The 26985-nt window shown below is 41.8% G+C and overlaps 2 protein-coding genes across 2 annotated transcripts; both read right to left on the bottom strand.

The window, feature by feature from the left end:
• Positions 1-3092: 3092 nt before the first annotated feature.
• On the bottom strand, positions 3093-8405 carry LOC129857302 (BOS complex subunit TMEM147). The gene is made up of 7 exons (XM_055925411.1): positions 8107-8405; positions 7713-7829; positions 7156-7225; positions 6556-6758; positions 6280-6364; positions 5994-6115; positions 3093-3741 (listed from the first exon to the last, which is right to left on the bottom strand). The coding sequence occupies exons 2-7, from the start codon at positions 7787-7789 to the stop codon at positions 3621-3623; spliced, it is 678 nt and encodes a 225-aa protein (XP_055781386.1). The 5' UTR covers positions 7790-7829; positions 8107-8405; the 3' UTR covers positions 3093-3620.
• A 1453-nt stretch (positions 8406-9858) lies between these two features.
• LOC129857301 (glyceraldehyde-3-phosphate dehydrogenase) lies at positions 9859-26810 on the bottom strand. Its single transcript, XM_055925410.1, has 11 exons — positions 26707-26810; positions 14621-14680; positions 13132-13228; positions 12813-12919; positions 12027-12117; positions 11667-11785; positions 11445-11526; positions 11137-11288; positions 10722-10884; positions 10428-10525; positions 9859-10283 (listed from the first exon to the last, which is right to left on the bottom strand). The coding sequence occupies exons 2-11, from the start codon at positions 14647-14649 to the stop codon at positions 10214-10216; spliced, it is 1008 nt and encodes a 335-aa protein (XP_055781385.1). The 5' UTR covers positions 14650-14680; positions 26707-26810; the 3' UTR covers positions 9859-10213.
• Positions 26811-26985: the final 175 nt, after the last annotated feature.

The following is a 26985-nucleotide window of genomic DNA, read 5'->3' as shown; positions in this document are numbered from 1 at the left end:
GTTTACATTGGCGCGTTATGTTCAGTAATGTTTTGCCTCCAAAACATCCGGTGATTTTGCAGAGAGCCACATCAATTTACAGAAATATTCATAATAAACATTGATAAAAGATACAAGTGTTTTACATGGAACTTTTTAGATAAACTTGCAACCGCTGTGTCAGATTTTTAAAAAACTTTACGGAAAAAGCACACCATGCAATAATCTGAGTACGGCACTCAGACACAAAAACAAGCCATACAGGTACCCGCCATGTTGTGGAGTCAACAGAAGTCAGAAATAGCATTATAAATATTGACTTACCTTTGATGATCTTCATCAGAATGCACTCCCAGGAATCCCAGTTCCACAATAAATGTTTGGTTTGTTTGATAAAATCCATCATTTATGTCCAAATACCTCCTTTTTGTTTGCGCGTTTAGTTCAAAATTCCAAATTCATGATGCTCAGGCCAGACGAAAAGTCAAAAAATTCCATTACAGTTCGTAGAAACATGTCAAACGATGTATAGAATCAATCTTGAAGATGTTTTTAACATAAATCTTCAATAATGTTTCAACCGGAGAATTCCTTTGTCTTTAGAAACGAAAAGGAACACAGCTACCTCTCACCCGGGCGCGCCTGAGTGAGCTCATGGCACTCTGCCAGACACCTGGTTGAAACAGCTCTCATTCCCTCATCCTTCACAGTAGAAGCCTGAAACAAGGTTCTAAAGAATGTTGATATCTAGTGGAAGCCGTAGGAAGTGTAATATGACCCCATAGACACTGTATATTGGATAGGCAAACCTACAAACCTCAGATTTCCCAATTCATGGTTGGATTTTTTCTCTGGTTTTTGCCTGCCATATGAGTTCTGTTATACTCACAGACATCATTCAAACAGTTTTAGAAACTTCCGAGTGTTTTCTATACAAATATATTAATAATATGCATATATTAGTAAAATGGGAGGGAAGCAGATGCAAAAAAAATATAACAGTTCACTCAGCAGATAGCAGCATAATCCAATTACAATGATACACGAATAATAATAATTCATACTAATACTACTACTAATAATACATTTTGAATAGATGGATTTGGACCCATCCAAAGATGCAGTTACAACACCAAAATTGGCTAAGTTATGTCATGTTTGAAAATCATGTCAAGCTGTTGATCCCTGAATTTGAAAAAGGTGCCTAAAGGCTTGCAGATCACACTGAGATATGGAATCTGTTGCATCAGTTACCTGATTTGGGGTAAGTTATAGCAAACACATCCCTGTCCTGAACTTTGAAACCATTGGCATATTTCAGACTCCCCTTACTGTGAGCCACAGCTGGTAACATTTACATTTAAGTCATTTAGCAGACGCTCTTATCCAGTAACAAAAGTCCATGGTGAAGAAAGTACCTGTCTGATGCCATGGTACAACTGGAACACACTCAGGTATAGCCTGCAGTAAGGTTCTGCCAGTTCAGCCCTGACCTAGAGGCATATGTTTAATGCATCAATGCAAATGTCAGAGAGGAAAGTATCCCTCCCTCTCTTGTAGCCCTTTATTGCAATGGGGCCTTTGTCAAGGGCATAATCAAATGAAATCAAATCAAATTTTATTGGTCACATGCACATGGTTAGCAGATGTTATTGCAAGTGTAGCGAAATGCTTGTGCTTCTAGTTCCGACAGTGCAGCAATATCTAACAAGTAATCTAACAATTCCACAACAACTACCCAATACACACAAACTAAGTAAAGGGATGGAATATGAATATGTACATATAAATATATGGATGAGCAATGACCAAGCGGCATAGGCAAGATGCAATAGATGGTATAAAATACAGTATATATATATATATATTGGATGAGTAATGCCAGATATGTAAACATTATTATTAAAGTGGCATTAATAAAGTGACAAGTGGTCCATTTCTTAGTGGCCAATGATTTCAAGTCTGTATGTAGGCAGCAGCCTCTCTGTGTTATTGATGGCTGTTTAACAGTCTGATGGCCTTGAAATATAAGCTATTTTTCAGTCTCTCGGTCCCAGGTATGATGCACCTGTACGGACCTCGCCTTCTGGATGGTAGTGGGGTGAACAGGCAGTGGCTCGGGTGGTTGTTGTCTTTGATGATCTTTTTGGACTTCTTGTGATATCGGGTGCTGTAGGTGTCCTGGAGGGCAGGTAGTTTGCCCCCGGTGATGCGTTGTGCAGACCACACCACCCTCTGGAGAGCCCTGCGGTTGTGGGTGGTGCAGTTGCCGTACCAGGCGGTGATACAGCCCAACAGGATGCTCTCAATTGTGCATCTATAAATGTTTGTGAGAGTTTTAGGTGACAAGCCAAATAGCCTCCTGAGGTCCCCCAGAGGGCTTGAGATGTGATGGATGGCCCCCACAGAAGCAGTAAACCCAATTCAAGAAAGGAGGGAGCATTTGTAAACCTTTTTACTGTCTATCTGTTCCCCACAGCTATAGGGTATGCAACAATGAGACGTCCCACCTAATGTTGCAACCATTACAAATAGGTGTACCTTGCCATTGACAACAGGTTTCTATACAGATTGGTCAATAGGTTTTTACACAGACTAGACTGGTCAACAGGGTTCTACACAGACTAGACTGGTCAAAAGGTTTCTACACAGACTAGACTGGTCATTGTAAGGCTAACTACAAGGGGAACAATCTATTATCTCCGGAGTGAATTAGAAGTGGCATTCCGGTGGTAGATGTGGAGCACCAATTCTTCAGATTGGAAAGGCAATATGTGTGGGAATCTGGACACAACAAGAGTATTCATCATTCAAGGACAAGTCCACTACTATACAGACACCAAGTCACCATGGAAACCAGCAGAATTGGGCCCCACAGTACATAATGGGGTTTGTAGTACCAGTATGCGTGCAAGTCAGGTGTGAAAATGTGATTTTCTTCTCCTTACAACACCACACCATACATAAAGCTCTCATATGAGGAGTCTGAACTACACCTCAAAATTGAGTACAAATTTGACCTCCATCTCCTCCCTTTTGTAGATAGACAATGTTTTAAATAGATTTTGCATAGTATATCTTGTGTAATAAGCACACTGTGCACAAATCAAAAGTAGCATATGAAGTCATTTATTGGCCATTCACGCACACCTCATTAATTTTCCATAGAGTAGCATAACCCACTGCTACCATGTCATGTAATCTTACAACATAAATAAGCCATTATGCTGCTTAAGTCATGTGACAAGAAGGGTGCCAACATTTGTATTTCATCATGTCGAATGAGATTAAGTTAATCTCTTTCATACCTACAGCAATGCAGCTGAACACACACAGAGTAACACCAGTATTGTACCATCTGCTTACATGTCAAAGTAGTTTAGTAACTGTACTACAACGCTTAAGAGGCATCCACTTTCATCCACTTGTTATAAATACTCAATCTATCGTACTAATTCCAGCACAATAATAAATCATACACTTAAAAAAAATAAGTATCATAACAAAAAAGTCTGAAATCACAAATGCTCATATTCCTGCCATCTTTCTGAGCAATACAAAATTTATCTGTACAGACGCAGTCTGGTTGAAAGGCCCTGTGTGTGTGTTAAAGACCCTCTTTGTCGGGCTCCCAGCCAGTCTCAGTTGCTGTGCACCAGCGTGACGAAGAGGAAGAGAGAACAGAGGGAGATGGATCCAGTGAGCACCGCCTTCACCAGGAGGGCTGTCCAGCTCCCCAGCAGGAACACGTGGACAAACAACCTGAGAGAAGTTAGAGGACAGAGGAGAAAATGAGTAGATGTCTATGAACAATTATTATGATGGATGTGTAGCTATGTTTTATACCAATATGTCAGTTGTTGGCTACCATGAAACTGATTGTTGCTAACATCATAATTATGATGGATAATGACATGAACTTGGAGGCGTCATTGTTTTCAGTACCATTTCAATAATGTATTGTTACTTTTGAAAAATAGGGGTTGGTCATCCAGACTAGAGGTCGACCGATTAATCGGAATGGCTGATTAATTGGGGCCGATTTCAAGTTTTCATAACAATCGGAAATCGGTATTTTTGGGCGCCGACTTGCCTTTTTTTTTTTTTTACAACTTTATTTAACTTGGCAAGTCAGTTAAGAACACATTCTTATTTTCAATGACGGCCTAGGAACGTTCTGCTTCAGGGGCAGAACGACAGATTTTTAACCTTGTCAGCTCGCGGGATCCAATCTTGCAACCTTACAGTTAACTAGTCCAATGCTCCAACACCTGATTACATTGCACTCCACGAGGAGCCTGCCTGTTACGCAAATGCAGTAAGCTAAGGGAAATTGCTAGCTAGCATTAAACTTATCTTATAAAAAACAATCAATCAATGACTGTCATTGCGCCAATGTGTAGTTAAACATAAACATCAATGCCTTTCTTAAAATCAATACACAAGTATATATTTTTAAACCTGCACATTTAGCGAAAAGAAATCCAGGTTAGCAGGCAATATTAACCAGGTGAAATTGTGTCATTTCTCTTGCGTTCATTGCACGCAGAGTCAGGGTATATGCAACAGTTTGGGCCGCCTGGCTCTTTGCGAAGTAATTTGCCAGAATTTTACGTAGTTATGACATAACATTGAAGGTTGTGCAAGTGTAACGGATGTGAAATGGCTAGCTAGTTAGTGGTGGTGCGCGCTAATAGCCTTTCAATCGGTGACGTCAGTTGCTCTGAGACCTTGAAGTAGTGGTTCCCCTTGCTCTGCAAAAGCCGCAGCTTTTGTGGAGCGATGGGTAACGATGCTTCGTGGGTGACTGTTGTCTGTGTGCAGAGGGTCCCTGGTTCGTGCCCGGGGCGAGGGGGCGGACTAAAGTTAAACTGTTACACAATGTAACAGGAATATTTAGACTCATGGATGCCACCCGCTAGATAAAATACGGAACGGAATAAACGTTTTGTTTTCGAGGTGATAGTTTACGGATTAGTCAAAGGTATATGGTTTAGAGAGAAATAGTCGACGCGTTATAATTCCTGTAATAACTTGCGGCTGAACTTGAAAGGGGTTCCTTCGTTATTTTACCGTTCATGTCTTCCATAGAGAATGTCTTGATCTACTTCAAATAAGTTCTGTGTTTCGTGCAGGCTTAAGCCGCCTCGACATTTTGATACCCGTGTAAATCTCACTAGGATAAGGTAACGTTTGTCAACATATTTTCATAAATCCACTCTACAAAAAAAACGATCTTCGCTTATATTTAGCCAATATTGATCAGAGTTATCTTGTCCTATGATATCTACACAGTTATAAAATTGGCAAGGTGGTGTAAGCCTACATGAAACACAGACCTTATTTTAAATGAATCTAAAAATATCCTATGGAATAAATGAAGGAACCGCTTTTCAGATTTTGCTAGGTGTCATGGGAATTATGACTCGCACTTTGGTCGTCAATTCTTACCATGCCCATTATTAAAATAGGATTTCCTGCATATAGAAATGACAGTTTTTGTTTTCAACATTCATCACAGGTAACTTACTCTATTTTTATTCAAACAGTTGAGAGTATTTGTCTCCTAAGCAGACTCTTCAGTATCATTGTCACTTCAGAGCTGTGTGTGTGTGTGTGTATTTATGTATTATATTAAATTAAAATAAAAGTGTTCATTCAGTATTGTTGCAATTGTCATTATTACAAAAATGTGTGTGTGTATGACATATATATATTTAAATAAAAAAAAACAAAAAAAAACGCCCGATTAATCGGTATGGGCTTTTTTGTCCTCCAATAATCGGTATCGGCGTTGAAAAATCATTATCGGTCGACCTCTAATCCGGACCATTACACAACTGTAGCTATCAGTGTTATTAATGACCTGTAGTGGTGTAGAGAAAAGCTTCAGTTCCCCCCCCAGAACAGAATAGCACTATGAGCTGAAAACCAGCTCTGTAAGGGTGACCATTTCTACAGTATGGAGTTCCACAGTTCCCTTCCCTGGGTACGTTGAAGTATGTGATACTCACTCCATGAGGAAGGCCTTGTATACACACAGCCCTAACAGTACAGTCACAGGAAGACGGAAGCTCTTCGGGAGGTCGTACCGCGTGAACATCCACACTACTGCTGCCATGGCGATATAGTGCACCTGAAATAGAACACGACATCAAATTTCCTTCGAAACTATACTTCTTCTAAGCCCACCACAGGAAATGTAATGTTGATGAGTATTCATTATCTAAGTATTTATTGGAAGTCAAAATAAATGTCTATTTGATTCAGCAGTATAAGTGTCAGTGCAAGGGGATTTACCAGGCTGATGTTGGAGTCGAAGCTCATCTGTATGTATTTCCAGTCAAACTCAATGCCTCTGGCACCCACCCATAGAGGTATACACCTGGATGACAGGGCAAGAGGATTAAATACAAGAGACAGCATTGCAATTAAACTTACTGACAACTACACTAGTGAGCTTGGGTAGTGAATGACTATAATCTACGCTGAAATTAATGTGAATCTGGAGTGCACCCAAAAAGATTTAAAGAGAAACCGTAGGGGGACAGAGAAAGATCGAGAAAGAGAATGTACCTTGACATAACGAGCTCTGCTGTGGCCCATCCCATCGCTGCCACCATGATCTTGTACTCTCCCTTTCCTGCGTTCCTGGACATGACCAGATGCAGGCCCAGAAGGTCAGCCAGGTCCACCGTAGCCTTCATAAACTCACCAACAAAGTCATACACGCCAGCTCCTCCCTCCCATGTAGGGAAAAATGTGGCCAGAAATAGCATCTGGAACAGAGACATTGTTAATGCAATAACACACATTTTTTTATTGTCACATATACCAGATAGGTGCAGTGAAACATGTTGTTTCACATGGTCAGCCATAGTTGTACCGCACCCTTGTAGCAAATTAGGGTTAATTGCCTTACTCAAGAGCACATTGACAGATTTTTCACCTTGTTGGCTCGAGTATTCAAACCAGTGACCTTTCGGTTACTAACCAATGGCTACCTGCTGCCCTAGTAGGATACATTTAACTAGTACTAACTAATAACTAGCAGGCTACATTAGTAATCAAGCAGTTTTTAGTCTGCATCCCAATGTGATCATCAGTTCCTTTGACAGAATGATGGTACTTTTATTGCTTTTCAGAAAACAGACAGTTTGGGCAGTCAATGTTCACCTTGCATAGCTGCACAAATAGGTAGGTAGCTCCTGCTTGAACACATCTCCAGAATGCATTGTATTCTGATCTACAATAGGGATCAAGAGAGAGACATTGTTCAAAACATTCTAGTATACAGACACATGGTTGCCTAGAGTGGCAGGAGGATTGGCTGACCTCCTCTCAATCTACTGACATTTCCATGTAGATTACATTCCACCCTCTACAATATTTTTAAATTTAATTAGGCAAGTCAGTTAAGATGAAATTCTTATTTACAATGACAACCTACACCGGGCCAAACCCGGACGAAGCTGGGCCAATTGTGCACCGCCCTATGGGACTCCCAATCACGGACGGATGTGATACAGCCTGGATTCGAACCAGGGACTGTAGTGATGCCTCTTGCACTGAGATGCAGTGCCTTAGACCGCTGTGCAATTCAGGAGCCCAGTAAGGGTGACTAGTTAGTGAACAGATCATTCAAAAAGACATGTTCAGTCGCTAAATGTATGGGGTCAACTAACAAATTAATCTAATGCTGTTTATATAGTATGAGAGGTGCTGATACTTACAATCCACTGCATTTGTAGGTTATAAAGTAGGGAAAATAAGCCAAGGCAAAGCAATTCCCGAAATGAAATAGCGTCATATTGCCAGGGAGTCCAACACTGGCGAATCCTCCAATGAGTCTGTGAATGAATGAAGACATGATGGCTATTAGCTAGCAACAATTATCGACACAATATTAGCAAGCTAACGTTAGTTATTCAAGAAGCATTGGAGCAGAATAATCTAACAGTAACGTTACTTGCTAGCATCCTCTCTTCCTGCACGCTCAAAATGTTGATTCTGTGCAAGGTCTAACATATTTATTCCACCATTATAAACTTAAATCTGTTAGATAGGTTAAATGCGTATAAATAACACACGTCTAAATGAAGATCGGCACGAATCATTCAGAAATACCTGTATTTACTCAGGTTGACCGAGAGATTATTGAGATGCTAATGCTAGTTTGCTAACTCGTTGGATGAATGACGGAAACTAGTTTTCCAGTAGTTACCACAGCCACAAAGTCAAAATTGGCTATATCGTAGAAAATTAATAAAAACTAAAATTTGCCTTTCGGTCTTAATTTAAGGTTAGGGTTATGCATGAGGTTAAAAGTGTGGATTTGCTAAGGTTACAAATCAGATTTTAAGAAGATACATTTAGAAATAGGCGGGGGTTATAACTGTGGCTGGGGTAACTAGTAACGACCCGGAAACAACCAAAATCCTACCTTTAAATGATTCCGCTATCCCTTGATTTCCCCCACCTATCGTTCCCCTCGTTTGCTTGTGCATTAGAACAGGAACTCAAATAGGGTCTTCTTGTAAAGCAAATGGACGGAACGGAGTCATGGTTAACCGTAACAATTTCAAGGCAGGACTTCGGCAGTTTCTGCAAAGATTGTTTAGTATGAAAAGGTTTACAAACTCGGTGGTTTCTGCTGTTCATGCAACGAGTAAATAGTTCCTGCATTGTCGTTGACCTGAAAAATACAACTAATGACAATTTATAGGTTTAAGGATATTTGCAACACTATAGCTAGCCTGGACAGCCGCTAGTAGGCGCTATTATCCACTGACCAACGACGTTAGGAATAATAGCGCCATCTTGTGGCGGCAGGGCTACACTATATGTAGTCAAACGTCGAGTTAAAGGCCCAGTGCAGTAAAAAACGTGGTGTTTTAAAACTATTTCCAAACTATGAGCTCGGAATAGTACTCTGAAAACTTTAAAATGCCATTTTAGTGTATGAGCTGTTTGAAAAGACAGCCTGACATTTTTACCTCTTGACGGGATTGAGTTGGTCTGCGCTTGCTAAGAAACTTTGTTTTCAATTAAAATGGTCAAAAAGAAACACAGTAAGGTACTTAATTGTTACCCAGAAATTATTTGATATAAATGGCTACATTGGACCTTTAAAGCGCATTATGGTCATTCAGGCATCTACAATGTGCAGTAGTCTAGGCTACAGTCTAATTAATATAGAAATGTCAACCGCCATGCTATAATGACATTCCAAAATAATGCATGTTGTGGTTTTTCATGTGAACAGTTTTGAATGCAGAAACTATACCACCTGTCATTTGGTTTACTTTATTGTGCTACAATATTTCCCACTAGATGTCTCCTGCGATTCCGTTAGGGCAGGATTAAATCACTTGCAATAGTGGACTTCCAGAATGCATTTGCATGTTCTTGGAGAGTTGATACTTGATTGAGAAACTCAGTCCCATGGCCTTACACCTGTTCAATTCTGTCAGAAAACCTGGCTGAGAAGTCATCCAGTGCAACATGCACAACCAGATGGCAAATTCAATATCAATCATGTTTGACTCCTGGTCCTAGGTACCAACATGGGTATGCAGACTTTTGTTCCAGCATAATATTAAAACTGGCCTGGCTGAAGCAGCAGCTATTAAAACTGTAGTTCAGGGAATAACATTTGTTTCAATATAGTGTTCACCAAACTGATCAAATAATGCAAATGTGCATACAAAAGTCTAATCCTGTCATTAATGTAACAAACGCATCATACAATTGTCTCTTTATAATGCATCCTGTTGATTATCCTGAATGCAGATGACTTATTTGTCATTGTGTGAAGACATGTTCTTATAACACTGGGCAAACAGGAAACATGAACAACAACAAGGCAAGACAGAGACATTTGTAAAGATTTTCCAGATTTATTACTTTTTTTAGTTACAGTAGCTTGTCTTTCTCACTTGACTCTTAAACTAGAATTATTTTAACACCAATATTACATGGTAACAGCCAGTATGGAAACATCTACAGGAATGTTCTGGGAAGACACAGAAACACATACTGTCAAGTCAAAACCGTCTCAGTGGGACTTTTCCATAAAGGAAAAAACAAATACTCGTACACACAGCCTACTACAGAGACTAACTTGTCTTGTAGAGAGTGGTGGAGGGCTGGGGGTGCTAGGGTGTGACACTGGAGGGTGTGAGTGCATGTAAAAGGGGGGTGGGTCCCATTCCAGCTTTCTGGAGCCGGAAAGTTACTCCTTAGAATGCATGTACAGCAACAGGTCAGCGACGCGGTGGCTGTAGCCAAACTCGTTGTCATACCTGGGGAAACAGACAGATGGTGTCATAGTTTAGTTGAGGGCTGAGAATAACCAAAAAGGGGTCCAGCGTTAGCAGGGGAGGAACTATAAGAATTAGAACTAAGAATGATTGAATATTATCTCTAATTCTAAGGGAGTTATTTACCAGGAAATGAGTTTGACGAAGTTGTCGTTGAGGGAGATGCCGGCGCCAGCATCAAAGATGGAGGAGTGGGTGTCTCCAATGAAGTCAGAAGACACAACCTGGTGGGACAGGAAATATAAGCAGTGAGAAACCCACCAATAGAACTGCAGTATACAGAGATCTATGTAATCTAGGAGCCCTGCTTTTAAACTACAACTTGCTAATAACACATCATATAATTGCCAGTTAAACTGAGCTCTATTTACACCTCTGCTCATCTTTCATGCTGACATACATATTTTGTAATTAACTTACAGAGTCCTCAGTGTATCCCAGGTATCCCTTCATGGGTCCTTCGGCGGCCTTCTTGACAGCCGCCTTGATCTCAGCGTAGCTGCCGGGCCGGGACAGGCGGCAGGTTAGGTCCACCACTGACACATCAGCCACGGGCACACGGAAGGCCATGCCAGTCAGCTTGCTGACAGAGAGAGAAGACTCACATCAGCACTTAAATAAGCAGTCTTTTTCCATCAAGCAAACATCTGCATTCAGCATCGTTGATAAGTAGTAGGCACAATCACATAAATGTATGCAAACACACCCACAACAGGAGGCTGCTGAGGGGAGGACAGCTCATAATAATGGCTGGAATGGAGTCAATGGAATCAACCACATGTTTGATGTCATTCCAACCAGCCTCCTGTGACACATACACCCTCCATCTACTGACCCATTGAGCTCAGGGATGACCTTGCCCACAGCCTTGGCAGCTCCGGTGGAGGCAGGGATGATGTTCTGGTGGGCACCACGGCCATCGCGCCATGCCTTGGCAGAGGGGCCGTCCACCGTCTTTTGGGTGGCGGTGTAGGCGTGGACTGTGGTCTGAGAGGACAGGAGATAGAGAAAGATGAGCATGGGTTCCATAGCGTCAGCGGATGTGTCAATATGGAGCATAGGACCAAAAGACATTCCGATGCTCCCTGCATGCTGGTCATGAAGATGCATGGACAGACAGTCTAATGGAAGAAAAACACTGACCATGAGGGCCTCCTCGATGCCGAAGTTGTCGTGGATGACCTTAGCCAGGGGGGCCAGGCAGTTAGTGGTGCAAGATGCATTGCTGTGGATGACCAGAGAGAATTACAATAGGTCACCAATTCAGATGAATCAATTATGCTAGCGTTATTAAAGGTTGACTATTCTTGTGAAGAGTTCGCCCTTTGATCATGCATGTATTGGTCAGGAATAAAAGGTACTCACCTGACGATGGTCATGCTGGAGGGGTCGTACTTGTCCTCGTTGACTCCCATGACGAACATGGGGGCGTCGGGGGAGGGGGCAGACACAACCACCCGCTTGGCACCACCCTGGATGTGGGACTGTGGAAACAGAAAAGCACATCTAATGCATCATATTGAATGTTTGTGTCTGGATCTGACTGGTCCTAATACACTTGAGAATTGTTGATAAAGTCTTTAGAGTTTCATAGGTTTATTTTGGCAAAGTACATTAGGGTTACTTATATGGCTGACGCAAGGCCTTGGTGAGCGCTATAGTTATCAGTGCTTGACGGGGACACACGAGTGTCAGTGTCTTCTGTGTCTGGGTACTGCTACTTACAGAGGCCTTGTCAATGCTGAGGAAGACTCCAGTGGACTCAACGACGTAGTCGGCACCGGCGTTACCCCATGGGATCTCATGGGGCTTCATACTAATGGGGAGAGAGATTAGGCAGACCTGGATCTCAAGAGAAGACAGACAAAGTGCACACTGCCCACAAAATAATGAGGTGGAAACTGAGCTGCACTTCCTAACCTCCTACAAAATGTATGACCATAGAGACACATATTTCCCTCAGATTGTTTTCGAATTCTATGGGTGTCTGTGCAAAGCTAATTTTGATAAACTCCCATATCTATTGGATGATATACCACAGTACGCTATCCCAGCATTAAGATTTGTGACCTGTTGCCGCAAGAAAAGGGCAACCAGTGAAGAACAAACACCATTGTAAATACAACCCATAATTATTTTCCCTTTTCTACTTTAACCATTTACACATCATTACAACACTGTACATAGACATAATATGACATTTTAAATGTCTATTCCTTTGGAACTTTTGGGATTAACATTCAAAATGGGTGAATATTTCCTTTAAGCCTCAGTGTTATCGCTGTGAGCTGGGCCTTGCAGACAGGTGGCGCCAGCTCTCAAAGGCCGATAGCAACACTGAGGAGATAATGGCCAGAGAAATTACAGAACACTGAGGTAATACTCTGAGCCAGGGAGAAAGGGGCACACACACGCTCAATCCCAAATCAACCTAGCCCCATAGAATGGAACTTTACTCAGACGTACAGGAACGCCGCACGCCCGAGCACACGTGATGATGTCGTCACTCACCACTGGAATACGGAGATGGAGTGGTCGTCCACAATCAGCTTCCCGTCCTCCATGCTCACCTCACCCTTGTAACGGCCGTGGGTGGAGTCATACTTGAACATGTAAACCTGTGGAGAAAGAGAATGTTGGAGAACACAAAACTGACACTGTCAGAGAACATCAAGTTTATCAGTTCATTACACATGGGGTAATTGGTGTGTCATTACAATAAATACTACCACAAGCACACAGGTAGCTTGATCTGGCCTCTGATTAATATGGCAGGGTGCCATGTTATATGAAGGCTGTTGGTTGAGGGACTGAAAGGGACTCAGCTCACCATGTACTGCAGGTCGATGAAGGGATCGTTGATGGCAACGACTTTGATTCCCTTCTGCAGGCAGGCCCTGAGGACCAGGCGGCCAATGCGGCCAAATCTGGACAGCGAGGGAAAGGGTGGATTCAGTACACACAGGGTGACATTGGTTTTTAGGGTAGAAATCCCAAAAACCAGTCTAAAATTCACTCGTCCGGCCTCTATTGGGACTGCTGTGAAATTCCAGATGCTAAATGAACATGTTTAAGTTAGGATTTCCACATCATGTGGAAGGGCGAGTGAAGAAATGTGTGTACTTAACCGTGTGACTGTGTTGTATGTGCTGGTTTACATTGTAATCCTTATTATCTGTTAACAGTGCTGTCCCCTTCCCATCTAACACTACTGACTCCCCTCAACACCACACCTTCTGGGACCGGTTGCACCAGTTAGTCGTAACTCTATGTACAACGTAAAATGTGCTCTCGCCGGACCTAAAAATGATACCTGTTACACCACACGGCTATTACTTTAAGGTCAGGGCGTGACACTAGTTGAGACGTTTTATTTCTCTATTTAGTTAGGTCAAGGTGTGATTTGGGGTGGGCATTCTATGTTGTCTATTTCTTTGTTTTTTGACCAAGTGTGGTTCCCAATCAGAGGCAGCTTTCGATCGTTGTCTGATTGGGAATCATACTTAGGCAGCCCTTTTCCCCCCTTTCTGTTGTGGGATTTTGTGTTGCACTCCTAGCTTTACGTTTGTTTATTTTTTATTTTTTTTGGTGGAACATTTATTTAATAAAGAAAATGTACACCTACCGCACTGCACCGTGGTTCATTTATGACATGGAGTTTGAGGACAGCGAGCATAACAATGAGCCTACTTTATGCTAATATATTCATAATATTCATTCCCACAGTAATTATTGATTGACCTATCCAGATGTGGTTTAGAAAACATGCAGTGGTGGGCTTTGCAAAGTGATGAGATGTGCCTTGCAAAGTTCAGAATGGTCACGAGGATGGTAAAAGCCTTGTAATGGGCGCTGCCTAGCAACCATCACTATAAAAGCATCAAATCTCATGAACGCCCATTGCTTACGCTGGACTTAGCTATAACTAAATTCTTATCCCAAAGTTGGACGTAGCCACGCCCAAACTAAAATTTAAGAACAACTTTCACTCAACTGGTGCAACTGGCCCATGATGACAACCACAGGCTCTGTGGGGGCTGACAGATACCCATAGGAAGACGACCAATGTCTGTTCAGTGTTCACTGTTTGCTGCTCCCAAATGCGATTTACACCATAGATCCTTCAGTTATCAGTGTGTTCTGCAATTGCATTGCACATTTATATTGCTTCATAGCCTGTTATTACATAACTCTTAACTGGGGCTGGATGTCTGTTGGTACACATGGGCCATTTCCCTTTTTTTTTTAATGGCAGTGTTTAACACTGTTTTTGATAAATATGCAACAATTTGTGTATTAGAGGTGAATGTAATGCTTACCCGTTGATTCCAACACAGAGGTCTGACATAGTTGCTGTTGATTGGGTTGTAGTGGTGAACCTGAAACAAGACATTAGAAAATGTATAGCAACAAAAGTATCTCCCTGTAGAAACAGCAAAGTCTTGCAAATGTACAGCTTTCACAAAGAGGGTAGGCTTAACACTGAAGTTTCCCAGGCCGTCTATTCTCAGAGCCTAGAATCTACAATCAATCTTTTTTTCTATAACAGCAGAGAAATTAGTACCAGTTTAATTTGTCCAGTTACGTAGCAGCAGTTAGCTAAGTCAAACACTTGTTCTGCAGGACTAGGTGGCCTAGTGATGGGAGGTGGAGGTTCGATTTGTGTCCCTAACTTGGCTACGTGAAGCTCCATTGTCTCCAGGCCTGTTTAATATGCCAGACAGAAGCAACAGGGCCAGACTTCCCATGCAGAGGAATTCCTTTCTGTATACACCAGGGGAAACTAGCCCAGTACAGAACAAACACTGGGTTCTGGGCTCCTCCCTTCTAGCCACTCTGAATCCACAAGGGATATCAATCAGTAGCTCTCCTCTGCAATGTTAGCTCTCACTGTATTACCAGCCTGTAGGTCTGGTGCCAGGCCAGTCTCATTACTTTCCAGAGGCTGCGGTGTGTAAGGAACGATAAAACACAGCCTTCCACTTTAACCTTCTGGTTTAATAGGAGACTAGGCCATTTGTCTACTATGACTTCCCCAATGGTTCCATAATCAGAGGATTGGACGCGCATGCTTTTCTGTTCTCAGCTCAACTTGCATGGAAACGTATAAATGAGCCTTGGGATAGGCACATTACTTTATGGGCAAGCTGCTGCATGTGTGGTATTTCTGACAGAGTGGCTGGCTGTTCTGTAAATTTCAAGCTCCAGACTAGTACTTTTAATTCCCCACTGATGCAGTGAATGGAGTTGAGGCACAGATGGCATTTGTTTTGTAGTCGGTGTGACTGCGGTAGGTGAGGAGGATTCACTGTGAGCTTGGCCCAGTCGGCTCATTATAGGCCAGTCAATCCAGGCAGCATACGCAGTGCATTCTATGGCTCTTTAAAAAGCCCACGGGCTGGAGGAACATGAAGATTAGGATAAGCCAGCTGGGTTAGTTGCTGACACTTCCTGTAACTAGAAAGCAAGTTACAACTGAGACTAAAAATAAGGCTTTATAGTTCAACTCTGTCTTTACATAATGTTTGAGCAAGTCAAAGAAATGTTCAACCAAATTATATAGCCTAGCAAGAAAAAAAAAGTATTGGTTAGCAATGCTGAAGGTAATTTGAGGTCTCGAGAGGTTTGAACACATTTGAGGCAATACTTGCAAAATACAGTTGACCAATAACAATGTCAGGTACTTGTTGGAGGATGGACCGCATAACTGAGTTACTACCGTTGGCTAACAAAGTGATGCAACAATCAGAAAATTCCTGCTTCTTCATTTTGCGTCGATGGAAACATTTGTTGGAAATTGACGTGGGCAAACTCTTATATCAATGTTGAAACTTTGCTGTTATAAACAAGTCCTAGTGCTGGGCTATCGATCTATCAATGCATCATTTAGCATAATCTGTATTGCTCTATACAGAGGCAAGAAAGAGTATGTGAACCCTTTGGAATTACCTGTATAAATTGGTTGGATTTATCTAAGTCACAACAATAGACAAACTAATAACAAATTCTTGTATTTGTCTATATTGAATACATAATTTAAACATTCAGTGTAGGTTGGGAAAAGTATGTGAACTCCTAGGCTAATGACTTCTCCAAAAGCTAAGTGGAGTCAGCTAACCTGGAGTCCAATCAATGAGATGAGATTGAAGATGTTGGTTAGCGCTGCCCTGTAAAAAAAAAATTGAGTTTGCTATTCACAAGAAGCATTGCCTGATGTGAACCATGCCTCGAACAAAAGAGATCTCAGAAGACCTAAGAATTGTAGACGTGTATAAAGCTGGAAAGGGTTACTAAGGTATCTCTAAAAGCCTTGATGTTCACAGTAAGACAAATTGTCTATATGGAGAAAGTTCAGCACTGTTGCTACTCTCCCTAGGAGTGGGCGTCCTGAAAAGATGACTGCCAAAGCACAGTGCAGAAGGCTCAATGAGCTTAAGTAGAATCCTGGAGTGTCAGCTAACGACTTACAGAAATCTCTGGAACATGCTAACATCTCTGTTGAGTCTATGATACGTAAAACAAGGATGGTGTTCATGGGAGGACACCACGGAAGAAGCCACTGGTGTCCAAAAAAAAGACTGAAGTTCACAAAAGAGCACCCGGATGTTCCACAGTGCTACTGGTAAAATATTCTGTGGACAGATGAAATTAAAGTGGAGTTGTTCAGAATGAACACTATGTGAGAAAAAAAAAAAGGCACTGCACACCAACATCAAAACCCCATCAACTGTAAAGTATGATGTAGGAAGCGTCGGGTCTGCTTTGCTGCCTCAGGGCCTGGACAGCTTAGTATCAGCAACAGAAAAATGCATTCCGAAAGTTCCTCAAGACATTTTGCAGGAGAATGTCTGCCAATTGAAGTGCGACAGAAGTTGGGTGATGCAACAGGACAACAACCCTAAACAGAAGTAAATCACCAGAATGGCTTCAGAAGTAAATACTCCTTCTGGAGTGGCCCAGTCAGAGTCCTGACATCAACCCAATTGAGATGCTGTGGCACGACCACAAGAGAGCAGTTCACACCAGACATCCCAAAAATATTGCTGAACTAAAACAGTTTTGTAAAGAGGATTGGTCCAAAATTCTTCCTGACCGTTGAGGTTATTGCTGCCAACGGAGGGTCAACCAGTTATTAAATCCAAGGGTTCACATACTTTTCCCAACCTGCACTGTGAATGTTTACACGTGTTCAATAAAGACATGAAAATGTATAATTGTTTGCGTTTTATTAGTTTAAGCACATTGTCTATTGTAGTGATTTAGATGAAGATCAGATATGACAAAGTCATGTAGAAATCCAGGTAATTCCAAAGGGTTCATACTTCCTTGCCACTAAGTGACATTTAAACCAATAAAGCAAATGACAGACCCAGATCCTTTTCAACAAAGGAGACTATTGATTTGTCCTAGTCTGCCATGATGACAGATAGTGACTTTGGCTGCACATGGAGGTCCAAGCTAACAGAACTAAAATAACATTTAGGTCTATAAAAAAAAAGAAATCCATGACAAGTTGAAAGAAAAGGTAAATGTGTTTTGTTTCTTCTCTCAAGTTAGGATAAATCATTAGGCCATAACCTAGCCTTGCTGTAACCTTACCTAATTAAAACGCAGAAATTCTAAGGTTATTAACACATCAGCAACTGACTGTACGAGCGGCTGTTACGTCTAAAATGAGACCTTGGAAAAAGCCTGAGTGCCTCTTTGTAAACTTAACAAGTGAAGGGGTCACCATAACCTCAAAACCAGACACTGATATAGAAACCCTGGACAGATAGGCTATATTCGAGTCATGGCTAGAAGGTATCCAGCTTTTATCAAATTAACATCAAAAGAAGATTTTTTTTTTTTACATTTTAGCCAACCCTAATCATTTTCCTAACCTTAACTTGGGCAGCAGGTTAGGGTAATTAGGTTATCCTAATCAGCTACGAAATGTCAAATCTGATGTTCATTTGACAAAAGCTGGATCCCTATATGAAGGGAGTCCCAGTTATCCTCCATTAGCTTTTCCCCTCTGAGCGGAGGGTCACTGAAATGGGTGCACAGAAACAATCCATACACGGAACAGAACAGAACTAGTAGAGCTCTGGGCATTAGGCTAGACTAGTGGGAACAAAGCCCTTGGGGCTAAAACACCTCAGACCAATCGAAGCAACACTTTGGTCAATCAACTCAAAATAGGCCTAGGTTCTTCCAACAGGTTGTCTGGTTTTCTAATGTCTAGCACCCGGTTCAAACTGTCTGGGTGTAGGCTATAACGTTAGGGCTATGCAAAACTACATATTTAATTGGACTAGTATCACAAGGGCGAGTCAAGTACCTTACTGAATGTGCTTAGGATCTGTAGTATCCGCCAATGAGCAATAAATCATAGATGTCCTCACAACTCCCCTCTCCACAGCTTGCAGGCGTCTATGGAAAACTGCTGTGCTGCAGCAAGGTAGGACTTAGCGCCGTCTTTGAAAGGACACAGGATTGCCCTTGCGGCTGGTTGGTGTAACGTTAGACAACTTGATAATCTGTGCCTGTATTCCTGTGTGTGGCTCCCACCGCAACTAACCCAGCTGGCTTATCCTAATCTGCTTGTTCTTCCTGCCAGTGGTCCTTTTAAAGAGCCCCAGAATGCACTGCGTATGCTGCCTGGATTGACTGGTCTATAATGAACCGACTGGGCCAAGCTCACAGTGAATCCTCCTCACCTACCGCAGTCACACCGACTATAAAACAAATGCCATCTGTACCTCAACGCCATTCACTGCACCAGTGGGGAATTAAAAGTACTAGTCTGGAGCTTGAAATGTTGATATATTCAGTAACATTGAACGTTTGGATAAGGGCATTAAAAAGATGTCATCATGTTAGACTGTCTGGCCATCTTCAATTCTCCTTGCCACACAGGCATCACAAGGTGACCCAGCCATTAGTGATACAGGCAAGCAGGCTGGGAGGCAGTCAGAAGGCTCCATGTTAGTTATGTTCACATTTCTCCCTCCTTTATATTCTGTACACACCTTCCCTTTCTCCCATTCAGCTGCTGTCTGGTTCAATCCACATATCAACTCCACTGCACTAGTTCTATCACCTTCATGTTATTTCTTGAGAAAAACAGTAGACAAGCCTCACGTCCATCTCTTCAAAAGAAAATGTCAGTGTGTTCTGTTATTGTGTCTGTGTGTGTATTATTGTCTGAAGTACTACCACCCCTCTTTTGGTCTCAAGAGTACGCAAGTGGGCTGACAAATAGAACCCTTTGTCGAGGGGACCAATCAATACTGGACTTGTGTTCTGGATGCCTCAAGATGTCAAATGGCTCTCAAGAGCTGAAGTGGAGGAATTCAACAGGCGCAGGCTGCTGACAACACGGTGGTGACTCTTATTAAAAACCCAGCACAGAAAAACAGCCACTGTTTGTACAGGCCTATAGGATCCACCTCTGCTTCTGACTCCACCGCAATCATTTATCTGCCTGTTCTACTGAAAACTGACACATCAGGTTTAAATGGACCACATATCTGCATACCAACACCCCATGATCAGGTTCCAAACACTGAAAAGAGTAGTTTTTGTGATTGTGTCATTCAAGCAAAAGCCTGAGCCATGGTATATTTAGGGCACAATTACTGTATAACATTGTAACAGATGGTTATGGATGAAGACGGTCATGAAAATAAAATAACCTTCTTAACACACATATACAGTACCAGTCAAAAGTCTGGACACACCTACTCATACACGGGTTTCTTTATTTACTATTTTCTAGTGTGCAAAGCTGTCAAGGCAACAGGTGGCTACTTTGAAGAATCTAAAATATATATTTTGATTTGTTTAACACTTTTGGTTACTACATGAAGTCCATATGCTTTACTGCATAGTTGGCGTCTTCACTATTATTCTACAATGTAGAAAATAGTAAAAATAAATACCGTTGAATGAGTAGGTGTCCAAACTTTTGACTGGTACTTAGGGTTGAAAACTTTCCGGTAAATTTTCGGAATTCTGGAAACTTCATGGGAAGTTATTCCTAGGAATTTTGCTTAAATTCATTTAAAAAGTTAGCTTATAACAGTGAACCTTTGTGGGATACACAAGGCAATTCTAGATCTTGTGGCATATTTGGGTCAAACTATTCCCAATTCAATGGAATTGCAACCCTCTGCATGCACAGTGCATTCTTCCATCACATGTACAGCTGATTCTCAAGATCTTGCACACTAATGAGACGCTATTGAGCCCACACTGTCTGAGCCAAGGACTACATGCTTTCTGGTAAGTTTTGATTACAATACTGGGTGGGGTGAATATATTTTATATGACATACATGATTTTTTGTTAACTAGTAAATAGTAGCCTACAGCAGTGTGTTTAAATCATTTCTGCTAGTTAGCTTTTGCTACCATGTGGGTTTTAGCTTGCTTGAGCCTGCTAACTGAGGAGTGTTAATTCACCTGTTTCCATACATGTTTCATTTTAAAACACTTCTTACAAAGTAGTTGTTAAGTTTAACTATTTATCTGTACATGGAATTATATGTTTTACTATTGTTTTCCCTAATCTTTACAGGAAAATGCCACAGGCACTATAAGACATTTCACTGCAACTAATGTTGAAGGAAAATCTGTGTACATTTGAAAATACTGTGCCAAATCATATGTGAAGAATACAACAAAGATGCAGAATCTGGCCATGTGCATAAAGTTCCCTCAGCGCTCACAACAAGCAACCTCTGACAAAAGTCCCTCTCATAATTTTCACCTCAAATAGAAGTAATCAGACACCTTATCGATAGCAACAGCTTATGGTCCTCCTGGAATCAGAAGTTTGACTCAATGGAGGAACGTTGTCAGAGAAATGCTGTTGAAGGTCTTGCTTGAGCTATGTATGCAACTGGTTCACTTCTGATGCTCACAGGCCATGTGTATTGGAAGAGAATTCTGAAATGGTTAGGCATGTGAAGGGTCATCAAGTTATAGCAGCAATCTACCTCACCAAGCAGAGTGAGAAGAATAAGAGCACCACATTGAAGCTGCTCAGCAACACCCATTGGGATGGTGTTGTAATCATGTTTGACAGTCTCCTGGAGGGGAAGGAGTCTCCAAGAAATAGCCATATCACAGTCTGATGATATGGACAGCCCCATCAAGAGGATCCTCCTGGATTATGTATTTTTGGGGAGAGTGGTAAGCAGCCTGAATCCTATAGCAGCAGCCATTGCACCGATTGAGGGAGAAAATGCCATCCTGTCTGATGTTCAGACTCTGCTTGTATATGTAAGAGAAGAAATCCGTACTGCCCTGCCCACGACACGGTTGCACCAAGCAGCAGAAACTGCAGTTTTGAAATACATCAAAAAGCGTGAAGCCCATACACGCCGCAGCGTACATGTTGGACCCCAAGGATGCAGTCTGGTGCAAAGATCAACAAGGCCTATGGTGTCATCACTACCGTGTCTCGCCACCCTGGCCTGGAAGAGGGCAAGGTTCTTGGCAGTCTGGTGAAGTACACTTCCAAGCAAGGGCTTTGGGATGGAGATGCAGTATGGCAGTCGTGCCAACATCTCATCAGCCACCTGGTGGAAGGGGCTTTGTGGATCTGAGGCTCTTTCCCCTGTTACCAATCATCCTCCAAATCCCACCAACAGCAGCCTCAGAGCACAACTGGTCCTTGTTTGGGAATGCAGGCATCAAAGCACGCAACAGGCTGACCAATACAAGGGTTGACAAATTGGTGGCCATCCAGGCAGATTTTAGAGCCTGACGAGCCATCCTCAACAAGGTTGGAAAGTGACCGAAGATGATGTCTCAGAGTCTGATGTTCAAGAGGTGGACATTGAGGAGGTCCAGGTAGAAGACATAGAAGCCTGAGAGGAAGACAACCAAAGCGTTAAGTTTAGACTGTCATTTTACAGATGTTGAAAACATTTTTGGGAGATGCGATGGATCATTCGGTATTCTGTTGTACAATGAAATCATCCCACGTGAAGAGTCAACTCATTTAAAGTTAAATTCATAACATTTTTATTTCTATTGGGAGGATTTAATCATTTGCAATTATGTCTATTTATGATAAGGTAAAAGGTTTGTCTCCATATGATAAATATATCCAATGCAAAAAAGAAAAAAATACATTTAAAATGGTATTAATATGCATATATTTCCATTCATTCCCATATAGTCCCACCTCTGAATATTTCCCAAATTGTGCAACCCTACTGGTACTGTATATTTACAATTGGTGTGTGGAAAGAACAGCTGACTGAAAACAGGAGAGCCGGGCACTCATGCGGTTGACGCCGTTTCTGCTGTAAGACTCTACAACTTGATTAACTTAGTTGCTCCTTTCTGAAACAAGCAAGATGCTGTAGCAAACTAATATTTGGTTGTCTAGGTGATTCCCCCCTCCCATCAGCAGAACATACCAATCAGGAGTGGAGGAGAAAATGTGTCTTACATCCATTCCGGTGACAGTGGTCATTTGGCTGACCAATAACCTCCATCCAAAATTCCATGACCTGACCGTCACATCCCTAGGTATATTGACCATCATACCAATAATATTTCATAGCAAGGTATTAAATGCCTGGGGCAAGAAAGCTCAATAATGAGTACTTTGTTTTAAACATCCACCATGGTAGTTGTCTGGCTAGACAGACTTGTAACAATCAAGTGCTATGGGGCTACTCCTCTGTTGGGGTGCAGCCGTCCAACCCTCCACTCACCCAGACACTGGTCCACAGCACCAACCCATTACTGGGGAGAAACAGGGTGCCTGCAATAAGTGGGTCATTCACCCCAGGGGCATACAGATACCCACTCAGGCAGAAAATGTCCCAGACAACGGCACAAAAATAAAGTGGGTGAGTCTCAATATGGAAGCGTTTATGAATGAGTTGGCCTTTTACTACGATATTCATTAAAATTCTGACAATCAAGAAACAAAGCAAAAACCAGCGTGTGGCTGTTGAGGTATGAGGCAGATGGAACCCATTCCTGTTAGCAGAGGTGAGCCTGGGAGCCATTTTGAGGAAGTGCGGTGTCATACCACCACGTCCATTTACTGTGCTGCACACAGGAAGAATGACACACAACCAGGCAAATATGATGCAAGAGGTTGGCTAATTGTAGGTAATAGATATTTACAATGTAATAACAATAAATATACTATAATTTCCATGACCAGCGGTGTCATTTGCATAGAGAGCACACACATTAACCTCTCCAATCTGTCTTAACCTCAGCAGAGAGAGAATGAAAATGTGCTGCCTCACACCCACCCTCACTGGCATTTTCTACATTCCCAGGCATGTCTTGTATTGATTTTAGCTCAGTAGTTTTCCCACTGTTGAGACCTGAGCCATGAGGGGCAGGCCCTGATACTGGAGACTCAAGACACAGTGAGCAGGTTGAATGGTGAGTGCTGAGCTGACTGCCACGCCCCTTTGGAAAATAAACTGCATTAAACTCACGCAGCCCTACATCTAGAATATTATTTTCAGTAAATCAATATATCAATCATATTCTGTATTTATGAAACAAACATGATTACATAATAAATATTTTAAAAAACACTTGTTCAAAAGCATGTTTTCAAGATAATTCTGATTCAATAGCCTGCATCTAAACTATTGCATGTGGGCTAATCTCATATACATCAAATGAACCTCTGTATAGCCTACTGGTTCTCAGTCTGAGAATGTTATCAGTCTAATATGGTTGGGCAGCTGTCAGAGAGCGGCATGCTGTCCAGTCCTCCTCTACAAGCCTCAGGACCAGCCAGCCTCAGCACCTTGCCTATTTACTGTCACATGACTACGCTCACTGCAGACAGCCAGTCATGCAACTAAATATCACACCATCAAGGCCTAGTAATAGACTAATGTAGTCAGCTTTGTCTGGACAAAACCAGACACTGGCTAAATGCATAATAAGCCAGTCCCCTGTCCTGTGGTGATAAAAGAACAACAAGTTGTAACCCTGTTGTGCCATGTCAGACTAAATCTTCAAGGTGGCAATATGTTGAAGTCCATTTGTTTTCTGTTAGAGCTGTGAAACCTAATAGGTCAGCAGGAGATTCCGACCAACCAGAACACAACAGGAAGGCACACAGCGTTGGGAAAGGCATGACGGTGGCCGCTGCAGAACAGAACAGCCATGAATAAATGAACTGTTGTGGCAAACTGCAGTGGATCGATTAAGGATGGGTTACCTCCTGCCAGCATGTGACCTCCCTGACTGCCTGAAGTGTGCAGCTGAGTCAGGGGGGGATTGGGAGACGATATCCATGTGATAATTTACTAATGTCATCTTTGGGGAAGTGATAGCTATCTCTAACCCCAGCATCAAGAGAGGACTCAGTCAGCACGAATCAAATTCATAAGTCAAGCCAGGAGGTGTGGTTAACCATCAACTCAGGCAGTTATACAGCTAGTGATGGGCTGCATGTTGCATCAGCAGTGCTTATCAAGTTCTCACCACTATACAAGCCGGAACTGCACAAAAATAGGCCTACATAAGGCAGGTAAAGAACAATGTGTTCCCTTTCACAGAAAACTGATTCAACAGACATACACTAACAATACAGGTATAAAGAACACACGGATAGGATTCTTCACACACATGTACTGTAAATAATGGTGGGAGAAATATCTCCTTGGTAACCTCAAGGTGATTTTAAGTGCATACCAACAAAAGGAAAGTGCATTGAGCAGGTCAGAGAGAGGGAGTAGAGGGAACCACCTCTTTTACACAGGAAGACACTGGTCGCGTTCGACATTGCAGACGACTTCAAAAGAAAGTCGAGACTGGCTGATTAACTTGCACCATAAATAACTATTCCATTTTATTTGTAGATCAGTCAGTCTCAATTTTCCCAGGATACATCACGGTTTCGATGATCTTGAACACGGCCTTTGAGTCAGAGAGTCTCAGCTGCAGGCATGTTCAGGCCTAAAACAGGAAAATAGGACTAGGCCCCATCTATAATCACACGACCAAAACAGTACATCTTGTTTACATTAGGCCTTTGCATGTGCAATCAATGCCCTTAGCAGTCTTCCAGAAGGATACTTGACACAGTGCACATGCATATAAGCAGACCAAACTAGATAAATTGAGCAGTTTTCTAATGAGGATGATGATATACATTACATATTGGTCATTGAATACATTTTGAAATATATAATCATTTCAACTATTCTAACAAGACATTTTCTGTTCTTTTGACTGAGGAATCATTTTATATCCAGAATATAATAAGTGGTTTATGAAGGACGCAATTAATTCAGCAGGGAATCAGTCACTTTATTCTTTATGGCATCGCTTGGAAAATAGGCCGGGTCTGTAAAATGACCTTACAGTATGATACGACCTTCACCATCGCAGTGATGAAAAAGGCCCATCGTCTGGAGATGGCTGCCTCTCCATCCTCCATAGTGACCCGAGTCGAAAGTTGTTGTTCCTGTCTTTGCAAACGGTTGACATCTTGATTAAAGTTTAAAAACATGTATTTTTTAGCAACGAATACAATTTGCTACATTTCCGACAAAGTAAACTAATCGGTAGGCACATTGATGCGACACCGCACATCATGGCTTCCCCCTTCAGAGAGCATCATTGGAATCATGCAATTCATCTTCAATCATTATTAATCTCATACCCAAAATTAAAACCGTCAACATGAATGTATCAATTACAATTCAACATCCACTTCTTAAAAAAAAAGTGGGCTCGGCTTAATTTGGCTAGATTTTTTAGTTTGGATTTTTCATCATTGCGACCGTAACATTCTATAATGCTATGACGCAATCAAAAGAAATCATGAGTTTGTGGTGAGGCACGTAGCCAGTTAGCCAGAGTAACATTTCTGGGATTTCCTGTACAGTCATCTACACCGACCATTTGATACAACTATTTAGATTCAGATGTGGGGAAACAGATTAACTGGTTATTTATTGAAGACAATCTAAATGTTGTATGAATCCACAATATTCGTTCTCAACAGTCTTCCGAAAAACGCAACATCGTTCGAGCTACAGTGTCACGTAACCTCTGCACATTTTGCCTTCTAATGAATGAATAATGCATTATCTTGTTGGTCTCAATAAACGCTCAACTGGTGTCTCAATAAATAAGATTAGTATGTGCTTTGTATTAATTAGCAAACTACACGTAATATTTTCAGAAATTAAAGTTGTACAGAAACGTGAATTATTACACAAGGCCATGGGCGCATCCTTTCCCCGCCTCCATCATTTCCTGGCTTTGTAATGTTAAAGTGAAAGGAGAGGCTCAGAAGTAGCTACTGCTACACTATTACAACCGTATTCAAAATACTAAAAAGCCACATATTAAGCAATAAGTTTCACAATGATTGTTGTATAATAAATCCTTTCGTCGATCATACATACCTTGCGAGGAGATGCTGCAGTGACTGTGCAGGCAAAGAGAACAGCCTTCCAAATTTATAGCAGACACGTGACACGCGTATTGGTCTAATTGCCCTAGAAACATGACGTCACCTGATCTTCTGCTGGGTCACGGCTGCTATGGAAACCACAGAGAACTGGGGGAGGTTGCCAAATTATGGGCGGTACCGGAGGATGGTGCAAACGGATTTTTTAAATTCATATTTAATTTAACTAGGCAAGTCAGTTAAGAACAAAGTCTTATTAACAATGACGGCCTAC

This window comes from Salvelinus fontinalis, chromosome 6, assembly GCF_029448725.1.
Source record: "Salvelinus fontinalis isolate EN_2023a chromosome 6, ASM2944872v1, whole genome shotgun sequence".
Classification (NCBI taxonomy): Eukaryota; Metazoa; Chordata; class Actinopteri; order Salmoniformes; family Salmonidae; genus Salvelinus; species Salvelinus fontinalis.
This window is presented reverse-complemented; position numbering and strand designations above follow the sequence as displayed.

What these genes read in the sequence shown, in the direction of transcription:
- LOC129857301 (XM_055925410.1), bottom strand. Translation starts at nt 14,649, where the DNA reads ATGTCAGACCTCTGTGTTGGAATCAACGG. An exon ending in TCAGCATTGACAAGGCCTCT is followed by an intron (nt 11,786 to 12,026) that starts GTAAGTAGCAGT and finishes CTGTTTCCACAG; the next exon opens with TCCCACATCCAGGGTGGTGC. An exon ending in GTCATCCCTGAGCTCAATGG is followed by an intron (nt 10,885 to 11,136) that starts GTCAGTAGATGG and finishes TCTCTCTGTCAG; the next exon opens with CAAGCTGACTGGCATGGCCT.
- LOC129857302 (XM_055925411.1), bottom strand. Translation starts at nt 7,789, where the DNA reads ATGACGCTATTTCATTTCGGGAATTGCTTTGCCTTGGCTTATTTTCCC. An exon ending in ACCTACAAATGCAGTGGATT is followed by an intron (nt 7,226 to 7,712) that starts GTAAGTATCAGC and finishes TCCCTATTGTAG; the next exon opens with ATCAGAATACAATGCATTCT. An exon ending in GCAGAGCTCGTTATGTCAAG is followed by an intron (nt 6,365 to 6,555) that starts GTACATTCTCTT and finishes CCTGTCATCCAG; the next exon opens with GTGTATACCTCTATGGGTGG.